This window comes from Ipomoea nil, unplaced genomic scaffold (genome assembly GCF_001879475.1).
Source record: "Ipomoea nil cultivar Tokyo-kokei standard unplaced genomic scaffold, Asagao_1.1 scaffold3256, whole genome shotgun sequence".
Taxonomy (NCBI): domain Eukaryota; kingdom Viridiplantae; phylum Streptophyta; class Magnoliopsida; order Solanales; family Convolvulaceae; genus Ipomoea; species Ipomoea nil.
In genome coordinates, this window is record NW_017619684.1 from 607,937 (window position 1) to 622,763 (window position 14,827).

The 14,827-nt window shown below is 27.1% G+C and overlaps 1 protein-coding gene across 1 annotated transcript; it reads left to right on the plus strand.

The window, feature by feature from the left end:
- The first annotated feature begins 11,316 nt into the window (after positions 1–11,316).
- LOC109169184 (dof zinc finger protein DOF4.5-like) lies at positions 11,317–11,847 on the plus strand. Its single transcript, XM_019318046.1, has one exon. It carries the CDS (start codon positions 11,317–11,319, stop codon positions 11,845–11,847), a length of 531 nt encoding a protein of 176 aa, XP_019173591.1.
- Positions 11,848–14,827: the final 2,980 nt, after the last annotated feature.

Sequence of the window (14,827 nt, forward strand, 5' to 3'; positions counted from 1 at the left end):
GCCGCCTATAGGCCAAAACTCCAAGGTAAGTGGCCGCCTAGCGCCTAGGCGGGCGCCTAGGCGGCTAGGCGGCCGAGTTTTACATCACTGGTGCAAACCAAACACATCCTAAATGGCTTTGTTTTAATTTACTTCACCTTAATTTATGTTACATTATATTTCATGAAGCATATGTGCGAATGTGAGTGTTTAGGTGCGTAGCATGTCAACACACATGCAGTGTGCGCGTGTGTATGCGAGTGGCATGTGAATATACAACCACATATGCTTGTTATAAATGTATTCTAATTTCTTAAACTAGTAAGTAATTTTATTTTTAAGTATTATACTAGTATTTGCACCCGTGCAATGCACGGAATGGATTTGTTGTAATATATTAAGAATATATGAATCGATATATAATTATTTAAATTAGAACATCAAATATTATATAGTGCAATTAAAGATATGATTTGAATCGTTTATATATTTTGATGTTATCATTGCTTGAATTTGTGCAAATAATTGCTCAAATTAATAGCTAATGTCTAGATATACGCATGCGGTCCTATAATTTTGAAGATTTTATTTATCATTGTTTAGTATTTTCATACATTAGGCAAATGTGCTTGTTCTCTAACAACTCAGTTATAGAAATGAATTGTTATCCTTATTCATTTGTATGGAAGATATATTTTTATGTCTAGATATATAGCAATTTTTTCATTTTAGGAAAAAAAAAATTAATATCACCGATTATATTTACACATTATTGAAACCTCTTTGTAGACATCATTGGTAGTGACAACACAATCTTGTTTATCTTCGTCTAGAGCTAACATCTTCTCCATCAGGACGGGTTACTTGGGTGAAAATATATAATGGTAGAATATCACTCAATTAGTTATCCTTTTATATTTTCAGTCAATTTGTAATATCAGATTTATTTTCAGCCAATTATTCTTTTTTATTTTCAGTCAATTAGTCAATTAGAATATCAAATGCAATTATATTTTTACATAACTTTCGTTCCATTTTTAATTGATGATGTAGATATTATTATTGAAATATTTCCGTTCCATTTTTAATTTACCTTTACTATTGTTTAAAATATGCATTTACTATTGATAATGTAGAATATTATTATTGGAATATTTTCCTCCAATTTTTAATTTCCATTCCATTTTTAATTAAAATGCAATGTTCTGGCCATTTTTTTTAGTCAATTATAGATCATTTTTTATTTGCAGTCAATTATTAATATTCATTTCCTTTTATATTTTTCAGTCAATTAGTAATATTAGATTTATTTTCAATCAATTATTCTTTTTTATTTCCAATCAATTAGTCAATTAGAATATAGATGCAGTTATATTTTTACCTAATTTCGTTCCATTTTAATTTGATGATGTAAAATATTATTAATGAAATATTTTTTGTTCCATTTTTAATTTATCTTTACTATTTTTTTTTAAATATGTCTTTACTATTTGATGATGTAAAATATTATTATTGAAATATTTCATTTCCATTTTTAATTTTCCGGGTAAACCCAGAGTTTCCACCGTGCCTAATTTCGTTCCATTTTAATTTGATGATGTAGAATATTATTAATGAAATATTTTTCATTCCATTTTTAATTTATCTTTACTATTTTTTAAAATATGTCTTTACTATTTGATGATGTAAAATATTATTATTGAAATATTTCCTCTCCATGTTTAATTTTTCGGGTAAACCCGGAGTTTCCACCGTCGGACACACAGTGACTAATCCACCTCTTTTGGGTGGGACAACTGACTTAGAGATTTAAGGCTACTCCATTCCCAAATCCAAGGATCGAACCCTTGACCTTTGGTTAAGGATGGATGAGTTCCTTACACTCAACCACACCCTCCAAGTTACTTGCCTACATTGATGGGCAAGCAATTATGTTTGTAAGAGGAGCATTGCTCCTCTTTCCAAACATTTTCAATGTGAGATCAAAATGATCCCACATCATTTACAAAGGGAGCCCGTGACTCCCTTTTGTCTTCTTCTTATTTTAATTTTAATTTTATTTTGTATATCGTTTTGTTTGAATTATTATTATTATTATTATTATTATTATTATTATTATTATTATTATTATTATTATTATTATTATTATTATTATTATTATTATTATTATTATTATTGACAAATTCGCCATTTTAACAATTTATCTTTAGTCAAAACATCAAAAATATTATTTAATAACTAAGTAATTTGCTCCAAACTGCTAAAAACTAAAACAACACATACATTTTAGGTTAATTTTTCCTAACCCCCACTAATAAATAATAAGTAATAAATAATAAATAATAAATAAATATAACTAAAATAAGAAGACAAAGCTAAGGTTTCTTAAATAAGAACCTTTTAACTTCTCAATACTCACCACATCGATAGGCAAACAATTATGTTTGTACCTCTTATATAGAGGAGTTCAAGAGCTCATCTTTTCAAACATTTTCAATTTGGGATGAAAATGAACCCACATCATTTACAAAGGGAGCCTGTGGCTCCCCTTTGTCTTTTTTTTTTTTTTTTTTTGTTAATTTTAATTTTATTTTGTATATAGTTTTGATTGGATTATTATTATTATGAACCCACATCATTTACAAAGGGAGCATGTGGCTCCCCTGTGTCTTTGTCTCATTTTTTTTTTGTTAATTTTAATCTTATTTTGTATATAATTTTGTTTGGATTATTTTTATTATTATTATTATTATTATTATTATTATTATTATTATTATTATTATTGTTGTTGTTGTTGTTGTTGTTGTTGTTGTTGCTGTTATTGTTGTTGTTGTTGTTATTTTGTTGTATTTTGATTATTTGGCAAATTTACCAAAATTTTAAGAAATTCATCTCTTTAATATTTTATATTTAATCAAAAAACCAAAAAATATTATTTAATAACTTAGAAATTTACTCCAAACTACTAAAAACTAAAACAACACATACATTTTGGGTTAATCTTTCTAAACCCCCACTAATAATAAATAAATAAATAAATAAATAATAAATTAATAAAAACTAAAATAAGAAGACAACGCTAAAGCTTCTTAAATAAGGACCTTTTGACTTCCCAATACTTGCCCACATTGATATGCAAGTAATTATGTTTGTAAGAGGAGTTTTGCTCCTCTTATATAGATGAGCTCTCTCTTTTCAAACATTTTCAATGTGTGATCAAAATGATCCTATATCATTTACAAAAGGAGTCTGTGACTCCTCTTTGTTTTTTTTTTTTTTAAATTGTAATTTTATTTTGTATATAGTTTTGTTTGGATTATTATTATTATTATTATTATTATTATTGTTGTTGTTGTTGTTGTTGTTGTTGTTGTTGTTATGATTTGATTATTTGGAGAATTCTTCAAAATTTTAAAAAATTCGTCTGTTTAACATTTTATATTTAATCAAAACATCAAAAATATTATTTAATAATTTAGTAATTTGCTCCAAACTGCTAAAAACTAAAACAACATATACATTTTGGGTTAATCTTAGCCAAACCCCCTAATAAATTAAAAAAAAAAAACTAAAATAAGAAGCCATTAAAATAATGTTTCTTAAATAAGAGCCTTTTGAAACGTTAGGCTTCAATAGGTTGAGAAAGTTTATATGAACAGATACTACATGTAACACGGTGAATCAAATAGTTATGCTGTGGAAGTGTAGAACCGTGTCCACTTTGCAAGGTAGACACAGTTCTATGTTCATAATTACTGAACTATATGTTCATTATTATAAAGCTAAATATTCATAATCTTTGAACTTCATATTCATAATTATTGAACTCTATATTCACAACCACAAAACTCTATGTTCATAATTACTAAACTATATGTTCATAATTATAAAGCTATATATTCATAATTTTTAAACTTCATATTCACAATTATGGAATCTCTATATTCATAATTACATAACTATATGTTCATAATTATGTTCACAACACTATGTTCATAATTTTAGAACTATATATTCATAATTTTTGAACTATATATTCATAATTATGAGCAATTTTAGAACCGTGTCTACCTTGCTAAGTGGACACGATTCCACAGCATAATTTGACGTATCAATAGTACTCAAAAAATAAAATATTTGCCTTTGGACTTATAAAATATTTGCCTTTGGACTTCTCAATACTTGTCCACATTGATGGACAAACAATTATATTTGTAAGAAGAGCATTGCTCCTCTTATATAGAGGAGCTCAAGAGCTCCTTTTCCAAACATTTTCAATGTAGGATCAAAATGATCCAACACCATTTACAAAGGGGAGCCCATAGCTCCTTTTTATCTTCTTCTTATTTTTTTTTAATTTTAATTTTATTTTGTATATCATTTTGTTTGGATTATTATTATTATTATTATTATTATTATTATTATTATTATTATTATTATTATTATTATTATTATTATTATTATTATTATTGTTTGTATATCGTTTTGTTTGGATATATATTCATAATTTTTGAATTTCATATTCACAATTATTGAATTTCTATATTCATAATTACATAACTATATGTTTATAATTATGTTCACAACACTATGTTTATAATTATAGAACTATATATTCATAATTATGAACAATTTTTAAACTGTGTCTACTTTGCAAGGTGGACACGGTGCCACAACATAATTTGTCGGGTTAATAGTACTAAAAAAAAAAAAAAGTCTTTGGACTTCTCAATACTTGCCCACATTGATGGGCAAGCAATTATATGTTTGTAAGAGGAGCAATGATCCTCTTATATAGAGGAGCTCAAGAGCTCCTCTTTCCAAACATTTTCAATGTGGGATCAAAATGATCCCACATCATTTACAAAGGGGAGCCACCTTTGTCTTCTTCTTATTATTTTTTTTAATTTTAATTTTAATTTGTATATAGTTTTGTTTGGATTATTATTATTATTATTATTATTATTATTATTATTATTATTATTATTATTATTATTATTATTATTATTATTATTATTATTATTATTATTATTATTATTATTATTATTATTATTATTTACGAATTAGTAGATTTTATTTAATTTCCATTTGAGATTTACTTACCAAATAAGCTTTACTACAAAAGTTTGGGCGGGAAAATTAATTAGGATGATTTTGTTTTTAATTATATATAGAATATAGATAGATTGATTCTATTTCATTTTTTAAGCAAGATTAATAGTAAAATAAAGCTAACTTATTAATAACTGACTCTATTACATTTTTTTACCCATAATTTTTCTTAAAGATTAATAGTAAAGTATGGCTAAATTATTAATAACCAATTGTATTCTATTTTTTATGCAAAATCTTTCCTAAAAGATTAATATTAGATATCTTAATGATTCTTTTTCTTATACTGCTTATTGATTCTTTTTCATTTTTCAAAGAGTGTAGAAAAAATTCACGTGGCTAACATTTTCTTCCATTCATTTCCATTTTTCCATATTATTATTAATTTCTTTCCCAATATTATTCTATATTGTTTTGGCGTATGACTTCCTTCCATTCATTTTCATTTTTTCATGTTATTATTAATTGTTTAGGCGGGAACTTGTAAAGGAGGATATTGTTTTTATTAATTAATATAGAATATAGATTGCCAATTAAAATTAAAGTTTTTATTATAATTGACCAATAATATTACTAATTATTATTTGAAGATTTTGTAAAATAATAAGTAAAAATTATATTACGGATAGGAAAATATATGTACTTTAGTTTTAATTTAAATTATTAATAATTAATTCTATTTTATTTTTTAACAAAATCTTGCTTAAAAATTAATAGTAAAATAAAGCTAAATTATTAATAACCGATTCTGTTGCATTTTTAAGCAGATTTTTTCTTAAAGATTAATATAGTAAAATAAAGCTAAATTATTAATAACTGATTTTATTACATTTTTTACGCAAAATTTTTCTTAAAGATTAATAGTAAAATAAGGCTAAATTATTAATAACCAATTATATTCTATTTTTATGCAAAATCTTTCATAAAAGATTAATAGTAAAATATCTTAATGATTATTTTCCTTATACGGCTTATTGATTCTTTTCCATTTTTCAGAGTGTAGAAAACATTCACATGGGCTAATATTTCCTTCCATTATTTTTCGTATTTCCATATTATTATTAATTTTCTTCCCAATATTATTATTAATTGTTTGGGCGTACGACTTCCTTCCATTCTTTTTCATTTTTTCATATTCTTATTAATTGTTTAGGCGTGAACTTGTAAAGGAGGATTTGTTTTTATTAATTAATATAAAATATAAATATAGATTACCAATTAAAATTAGTTTTTTTTTAAATATTATATTTGAACAATAATATTACCAATTTTTATTATTATTATTATTATTATTATTATTATTATTATTATTATTATTATTATTATTATTATTATTATTATTATTATTATTATTATTATTATTATTATTATTATTATTACTACTACTACTACTACGGAGTAATTATGGTGATCCCATAATTACGCCAAAAAACAAATACGCTTTTGACCTATACAATGAGGAATTGAGCATGGACTTCATAACTTTCAAAATCGACACCATGAGAATAAAACAACTTAACAAACCAGAACTTCAATAATCAACGCAAAGAACTAAAAAGAATATAATAATAGTCAATTGGTGTATTAAAGGCGATTCCTGCTATATCTTGTCGTGTATATTACAACAGAAACACTTAACCACTCCCCATTCTCCAATCACCCATGAGTCACACATTTTATTGTGTGGCACTTTAAATTCTTGACCAATAACAGTATAGCAAAAAAATGAAGAGAGAGATTAAAGGAGTCAACACTCAGCATCCCTTTAAACAGGCAGGAGTAGGCACCACTCAAAGCGAGATTCACATGAGGTTGCCTTTCATCAATGGTAATGAAACTTCAATAGAAACAAAAAATCAATATATGAAATGGACTTGGAGTAACCGTAGAAATATTCAGAATAAATCACAATCTAGGCATATGATATGAATAGCTTTTCACTGGAAAAAGTATTAAATTTGGACAATACAACCATGAAAAACGTACTGTATCTAATCCAATCAAACTACTTGGATGCTAAACCTACCGTTAATTTCGAAACGCGGCTAAACTGAATGATCAAGGCTGAAGACCTAGTGGGAAAAAAGGGATGCAATATAAAATGAAGACTTATAATTTTTGTAGTTATCAACTCATTGTATTTATAGGTGAAAAATATGAGAATTATAAATTTATAAATTTTTTTAAAAAGAAAGTGTATTTATTTATTTAAGGTATTGCCCTAATCAATTCATTATATTGATATTCCTAATCAAATCATTATATTAATATTCCTAATTAATCTTATTCCTAATTAATTCATAATATTGATATTACCAAATTTTCATTTTTCATTTGCTTACCAAATAAGCTTTATTAAGTATTTGACTAATAAAATATAAAATATTTAATTAATTTGACTACAAAAGTTTGGGCGGGAAAATGAAATAGGAGGATTTTACTTTTATATATATATATAGATAGATTATCTTTAAAGAAAAATAAAAAAAGAAGATAATTTCTAGTTTGGGTATTAGCGGTAATCAATTTCATAATTGTAAACTTTAATTTATAGTTCCCCCGTTATGTTAAAGTAACTTTCTATTCTCTTTATATATAGTTGAGTAGTTTTTAGTCAATTTTAATAGGGTGTTGCTATTTGCACCACCCTTTGGTCAAAAGTATGTATTAAGTATCTTGAAATTATAAAAAGATGAAAACTTTCAATAATTACATAAGTGGTGTAAATAGTCAAATGGAGATTCATTTTGCTATTTGCACCACCTTGGTCAAACCTCATTTATGAGGTGTAATTAATAATTTTTTAATTCAAAATTTTATTAAGAGAAAATGGTACTTTTTCCCCCTAAGTTATATACTTATAGTACTTTTTACCCTTGAATTATTCATGTTAGCATATTAGCCCCTTCAATTAGTCTAAAAGTAACAATTTCCCCATAATATATTAAATTGACATTTCTACCCTTAAAGTAAACATTTTATTTATTTTTCTTCTCTAACAAATTATTGCGTATATGTAGGGATGATCACGGTTCGGTTCTAACTTAACCAGACACTATAGCAATCAAATTAAAAGTTTCCGGTTAAGGGAAAATTGTACACTTTTTTCCTCTGAGTTATATGATTATAACACTTTTTTCCTCTCAGTTATTTGTTTATCCACATTTGCTACCTCAATTATATTAAAAGTGGCAGGTTTTCTCAATTTTATGTTAGGTGAACTTTTTTACCCTTAAAACTAAATATTTCATTTATTTTTTCTTCTCTAACAAATTATTATTTATATGTACGGATGATTATGGTTCGCTTCGAACAATTTTTTATTTTATTGCCAATTCAAAATTTATTTATTATAAATTCTATTTCTTATTTTTAAAATAATATAAATTCAATAATTATTTTATTTCATTTTTTCGGTTCTGAATCGTAAGTATAAGAAAATAAAGTTGTGTTGTGCCTTCACAATTAGTTATATTTGTTCTATATTTTCTTAAACATTTTTAACACTAAGAATCTAAGCTCTACTCCCAAGGTTCGGACCAATGACCATTTATTGTAGGCATGTGATTTTTAAAAAAACAAACTTACTTTGATATTAACATATAAATAAATAAACACATGATTTTTTAAAGAACAAACTTAGTTTTGTGGCCATTTTCACGCCCAAAAGTTGATAGTTTATACGATAATTATTACGGTTAATTGATTACGGTAACACTCCAATGGTTAACCCATTTTAGTCTCCAATCTTTATTTTCAAAATTTAAATTTATTACGGTAAAACTGTAATCTTTATTTCCTAAATTACAAAATTATTATTTTGGAATCCAATATGCTGGTAATCCTCTCCAATATGTTGGCAATTCTATTACGTTACTACTATAATAATAAGCTAACAACCTAACGCTATAATTACTTACCTTAATAATACTTATTATTATTAAATCCTCTCTAATATGCTGACAATCCTATCAAGTTACTACTATAATAATTATTATTTTACAGCCAAACGCCATAATTATTTACCTTAATAATAATATAATAATAATAATCTATCTATATATCTATATAAAAACAAAATCCTCCTATTTTATTTTTCTGCCCAAACTTTTTTAGTCAACTAATTAAATATTTGTAATAGGTAATAAAAATTAATTAGGAATATTAATATAATGAATTCATTAGGAATATCAATATAATGAATTGATTAGGGCAATACCTTAAATAAATAATTACACTTCCCTGTTGAACAATAGTAAAGGTAAATTAAAAATGCAACAAAAATTAAAAATGAAATAGAAATATTTCAATAATAATATTCTACATCATCAATTAAAAATGAAACCAAAAATTGGGTAAAAATATCACCGCATCTGATATTTCAATTGACTAATTGACTAATTAACTGAAAATAAAAAAGAATAATTGGCTGAAAATGAATATGACATTACTAATTGACTGAAAATATAAAAGAAAATGAATATTAATAGTTGACTGCAAATAAAAAAAAAAAGATCCATAATTGACTAATATGAAAAAAAATGGTTAGATCATTGCATTTTAATTAAAATTGAACGGAAAATAAACTGGACTTTAATATTTCAATAATAATATTATACATTATAAAAAATAAATGCATATTTTTTTTGAAGTAAATTCATATTTTAAACAACAGTAAGTAAAGGTAAATTAAAAATGGAACGGAAATATTTCAATAATAATAGGGAAACTGACACTTTTTCCCCTTGAATTATATGTTCATAGCACATTTTCCCCCTGAATGATTCATGTAAGCACATTAGTCCCCTCAATTATTCTAAAAAAGGTGATTTCCCCCTTGATATATTAAATTGACATTTCTGCCCTTAGAGTAAACATTTTATTTATTCTCCATCCACGCAAACCAAGGCTGTGGATGACTGGACTATGCGGGTTAGACGCCAGGCTAACGGATGAAGGTCACTTGAGGGCAAATTATGTTGTGCATCCGTATGCACCATGCATGGTGCATACGGATGCAAAAACGACGTCGTTTTATTAAATACGCGTTTTCCCTTAAAAAAAAAAAAATCAGGTTCGATTCCAGCAACAACATATGAATTAAAATTCCAGAATCGATGAACTATAATTCCATAATTGATGAACTATAATTCTATAATCGATGAACTATAATTCCATAATCTAATCTATGAACTAAAAATTCCAGAATGAATGAACTAAAATTCCAGAATCTATGAACTAAAATTCCAGAATCGATGAACTACACTTCCAGAATCGATGAACTATAATTCCAAAATCAATGAACTAAAATTCCATAATGAATGAACAACATAATGTTGTTGCTGGGAATCGAACTTGAATTTTTTTTTTAAGGGGAGACACGCGTTTTTAATAAAATGACATCGTTTTTGCATCCGTATGCACCATGCATGGTGCATACGAATGCACAACATAACTACCCGTCACTTGATTAAACTTGGTTGATGTGGAAGCAAGGACCAAATAAGAGAAGTCTTGGACCCAAAGAGGCCCAGCCAAATGGTCTAGCATACAAATGAAAAACACTCAATGCACAAAACAACACCCAAACAGAATACAAAGCTAATGGGCTGAACACTACACACATTAAGGGGGGGTTTGAAATTACAGAGAAATGAACATTAATTACTATATTAAATTTGGATTCTGAAATGGAAATTAATATTTGTAATATACATTGAACAAAATTGCAAGTTGTTATGAAGATGGATAACAATTAATTTTAGTGTTTATTATCGAAATGGTCCCTCGACTATTATGAAATTACCAATTTGATCCTCGACAATTATTCAGATCCAATTAAATTATTCGACTTTGTAAATATTAACCAATTTGAGTGTCCGTTAATTTTGTCGTTAACCTCGGGACAAAGCTAATGGGCTGAACACTACACAAGGCGAAGTTTGAAATTACAAAGAAATGAACATTAATTACTAATTTACTATATTAAATTTGGATTCAGGAAATTTAAATTATAATCGTAATATACATTGAAGAACAACAATGCAAGTTCTGATGAAGAAGGAGAAAAAATAATTTATTACACATATTTTGTTAATATGCGTAGATTACAACCTATTTATCATTTATTGTTGAGCTTTTTTTTTCCCGTATAAAATGGCTCCAGGTTATTATAATTTTTCAATTCATTATATTCCAATTGCAAATTAAATTAGTTTGAGAGTGATGGAACAAAGTAACGGAGTTGGTGATTATCGTCTGCCACAGCCGCCGCCGCCTAGGAGGTTGAGGACGACGGAGTACCATGGTTCTCCTCCTCCACCAAGACAATGTCCTCGTTGTCATTCCAACGACACCAAATTTTGTTATTTTAACAACTACAACATGAATCAACCAAGGTATTACTGTTGGACATGCAAGCGCCACTGGACTCATGGTGGCATTCAACGTGACATCCCCATTGGCGGCAAGCCCCACAAGGGAAGGAAATTTACCAACAGGTACGAGAATAGGAGGGTTCAACCATCGCCACATCAACTCCAACCATCTTGTCCACGAGCAAATGTAGCTCCAATAACTCTCGGTTCTTTGGCGCTTCCTCCGACGGTGACACCTTATCGTGTCGAAAATGAGTATCTCAATATGGTAAACCCACTGAGAACTATTGAGCCACCATATAACTCAAGCCAAAATGCTTTCCAACCTACAACTAGGGATTATGGTTCAAGGACCCAAAATTTCTTTGAACAACAATGATGGAGCTAGTTCATCTAACTCCATTCCATTGAATGCCTCCGTGTACAGCGGCACCACCGTTGGACGATACACAAATGATGGTTGGGGTTCATTGATAGCGAACCCGAATGATTGGTTGGATTTCTCCCATAGCTTTGACCCATCAACATGAAGAGTTATATGTTAGTGCTTGTATAGCCATTTAATGCTTAATTTCTTTTGAGTACTACAAAAGAAATTAAATTTAAATTAAAAGTAGTTTTTTATTTAGGTACTTAGAGGGTTAAACAAGTAACCTTTCATGTCACCTCATGTACCGAATTGATTGTTAAATAAATTAAATGGCTATGTTTTAATTTACTTCACCATAATTTATGTTATATTATATTTCGTGAAGCATATGTGCGAATGTGAGTGTTTAGGTGCGTAGCATGTCAACCACATATGCTATCTTTTATCTTCTTCATCTTAATTTATTGTCCATACATATCATTATAAATGTATTCTAATTTCTTAAACTAGTAAATAATTTTATTTTGCAGTATTATATTATCTTTAAAGAAAAATAAAAGATAATTTGTAGTTTGGGTATTAGCGGTAATCAACTTCATAATTGTAAATTTTAATCTTCAGTTCCTCCGTTATGTTAAAGTTACTTCCTATTCTCTTTATAATCGAGTAGTTTTAAGTCAATTTTAATTTCAGCTTGAGTGCTACCTTAGTAGTCAACGAAGGAATAAATTAAATAGCTTTGATTTAATTAATTGTATCCAAGATTTGCTCAGGGTAAACTATCTCTTATGTAACAGCACAGAAACCGCACGGGAGAAGCAAATCACTTTAGGTAGACCCTGTAGGGCGGACTTGACTAAGAGAGTTTTGTTAATGGAGAGGTGTTTCTCAATTGATCCTGCCTCTATATGTATTTATATCGGTATACGAGTATTTTTTTACATGAAAAATTAAATTAAAGTACATTAATTTTAACATGAAGTGCAAGCACAAATACTATGAACATAGGCTCTGTTTGGCAAACCTAGCTGAAAAGCTATAAGCTAGGAGCTGATAGTTGAAAAGGAGCTGAAAGTTGAAAAGCTATAAGCTCGGAGCTGAAAATTGAAGAGCTATTAAGCTAGCTATTATGATTGAAAGTGTTTGGTAAAATTAGCTTTTTGATAAGCTGATAAATGTAAAAAGACTAAAAAGGACATCTTCATAAAATTTAAATTAGTTTGTTTACATATTAAAATTTAACATTTCGTCTTTCAAAAAAAGTAAACTCTTTTTAAAATAAAACTATTAGCATGATCATGATCTAGCATCCCATAATGAAGTAGCAATATTGTTGCGAATCTCCTTCACCTCCATAAAGGTGTGACTTAAATTTTCGTTGATGGAGATATTACTACTTGAATCTTGAAGTTCATCGGGCAGTATGTAATCTGGATGCTGCTCAAGCACATTAAACATCATGTCATCTTGTGAATTCTTCCGAATATAATTATGTAGTGCAAATGTGGCCATAATAACATCAATTTGGGTCTCCTCACTAAACTGCGGCATTTTAGCAAATATTTCCATCTCTTATTCAATACTCCAAACGACCTCTCAATACAACTTCGAAGAGAAGAATGTGCACGATTGAATGCTTCTTGAGCATTAGTTGGCGGCTCTTGTTCAATTTGAGATTGAAGCCATATTGCTAATTTTAAAATAACATTAATAATAATAATAATAATAATAATAATAATAATACTAATAACAATAATAACAATAATAACAATAATAATAATAATAATAATAATAATAATAATAATAATAATAATAATAATAATAATAATAAGCTAAAGTTTCAACATAATTGTTTAGCAGGAAACAAGACTAAGGAAGGGATTGACGTGAAAGTTGGGATAGGGGAAGAAAAAGGGTTTTAATTCATAAGGTTAAAATATGTCATTACTTTAAAATAATAAAGGTAAAGATGGAAAAAAAGTTAGGAAGCTAGTAGCTTATTTTGAAACGCTACCTAAAGTAGCGTTCGAAAATAAGCTCTTATTTTAAGCTAGGAGCTTATTTTGGGAACATTACCAAACAGAGCTTATAGCTTATTAGTAGCTTAAAATAAGCTATAAGCTCCTTACTCAGCGTTGCCAAACACAGCCATAATTTGGGGATTACATTGATTTTATAAGTTAGTTGCAGATTATATACTATCGGTCCAAAATTACTCAAATATAATATCATTAATTATGTGCTTTTCAGAATAGACAAAATATCTTTAATGAGAGTTTTAATGTTAACTCTTAAATGCATGTTTCTGTAATAATTTCTCATGTACCTGTGAATAAATTACCATATAGTCAATGATACACATCATTCAATATAATAGTAAATTAAAACTTTTGTAAATGAACAGATTAAATTATTACAGAGTACTTAAATATATTTACGGTAGGCATGTGATTTAAAAAAAAACAAACTTACTTTGATATCAACATATAAATAAATAAACACAGGATTTTTTAAAGAACAAACTTAGTTTTGTGGTCATTTTTCCTCCCAAACTTTGATAGTCTATACGATAATTATTACGGTTAATTGATTACGGTAACACTCCAATGGTTAACCCATTTTAGTCTCCAATCTTTATTTTCAAAATTAAAATTTATTACGGTAAAACTGTAATCTTTATTTCCTAAATTACAAAAATATTATTTTGGAATCCAATATGCTGGCAATCATATTACGCACGTTACTACTATAATAATAAGCTAACAACCTAACGCCATAATTACTTACCTTAATAATTATTATTATTATTATTAAATCCTTTATAATATGTTCGCAATACTATCAAGTTACAACTATAATAACTAGTATTTGCGCCCGTGCGTTGCACGGAATGAATTTGTTATAATATTTTAAAAATATTTAGATCGATATACAATTGTATAAATTATAACATCGAATATTATATAATATAATTGAAGAATTGAGTTGC

Bases quoted from the DNA above. Each gene is read 5' to 3' on its own strand.
- LOC109169184 (XM_019318046.1), top strand. From the start codon at position 11,317: ATGGAACAAAGTAACGGAGTTGGTGATTATCGTCTGCCACAGCCGCCG.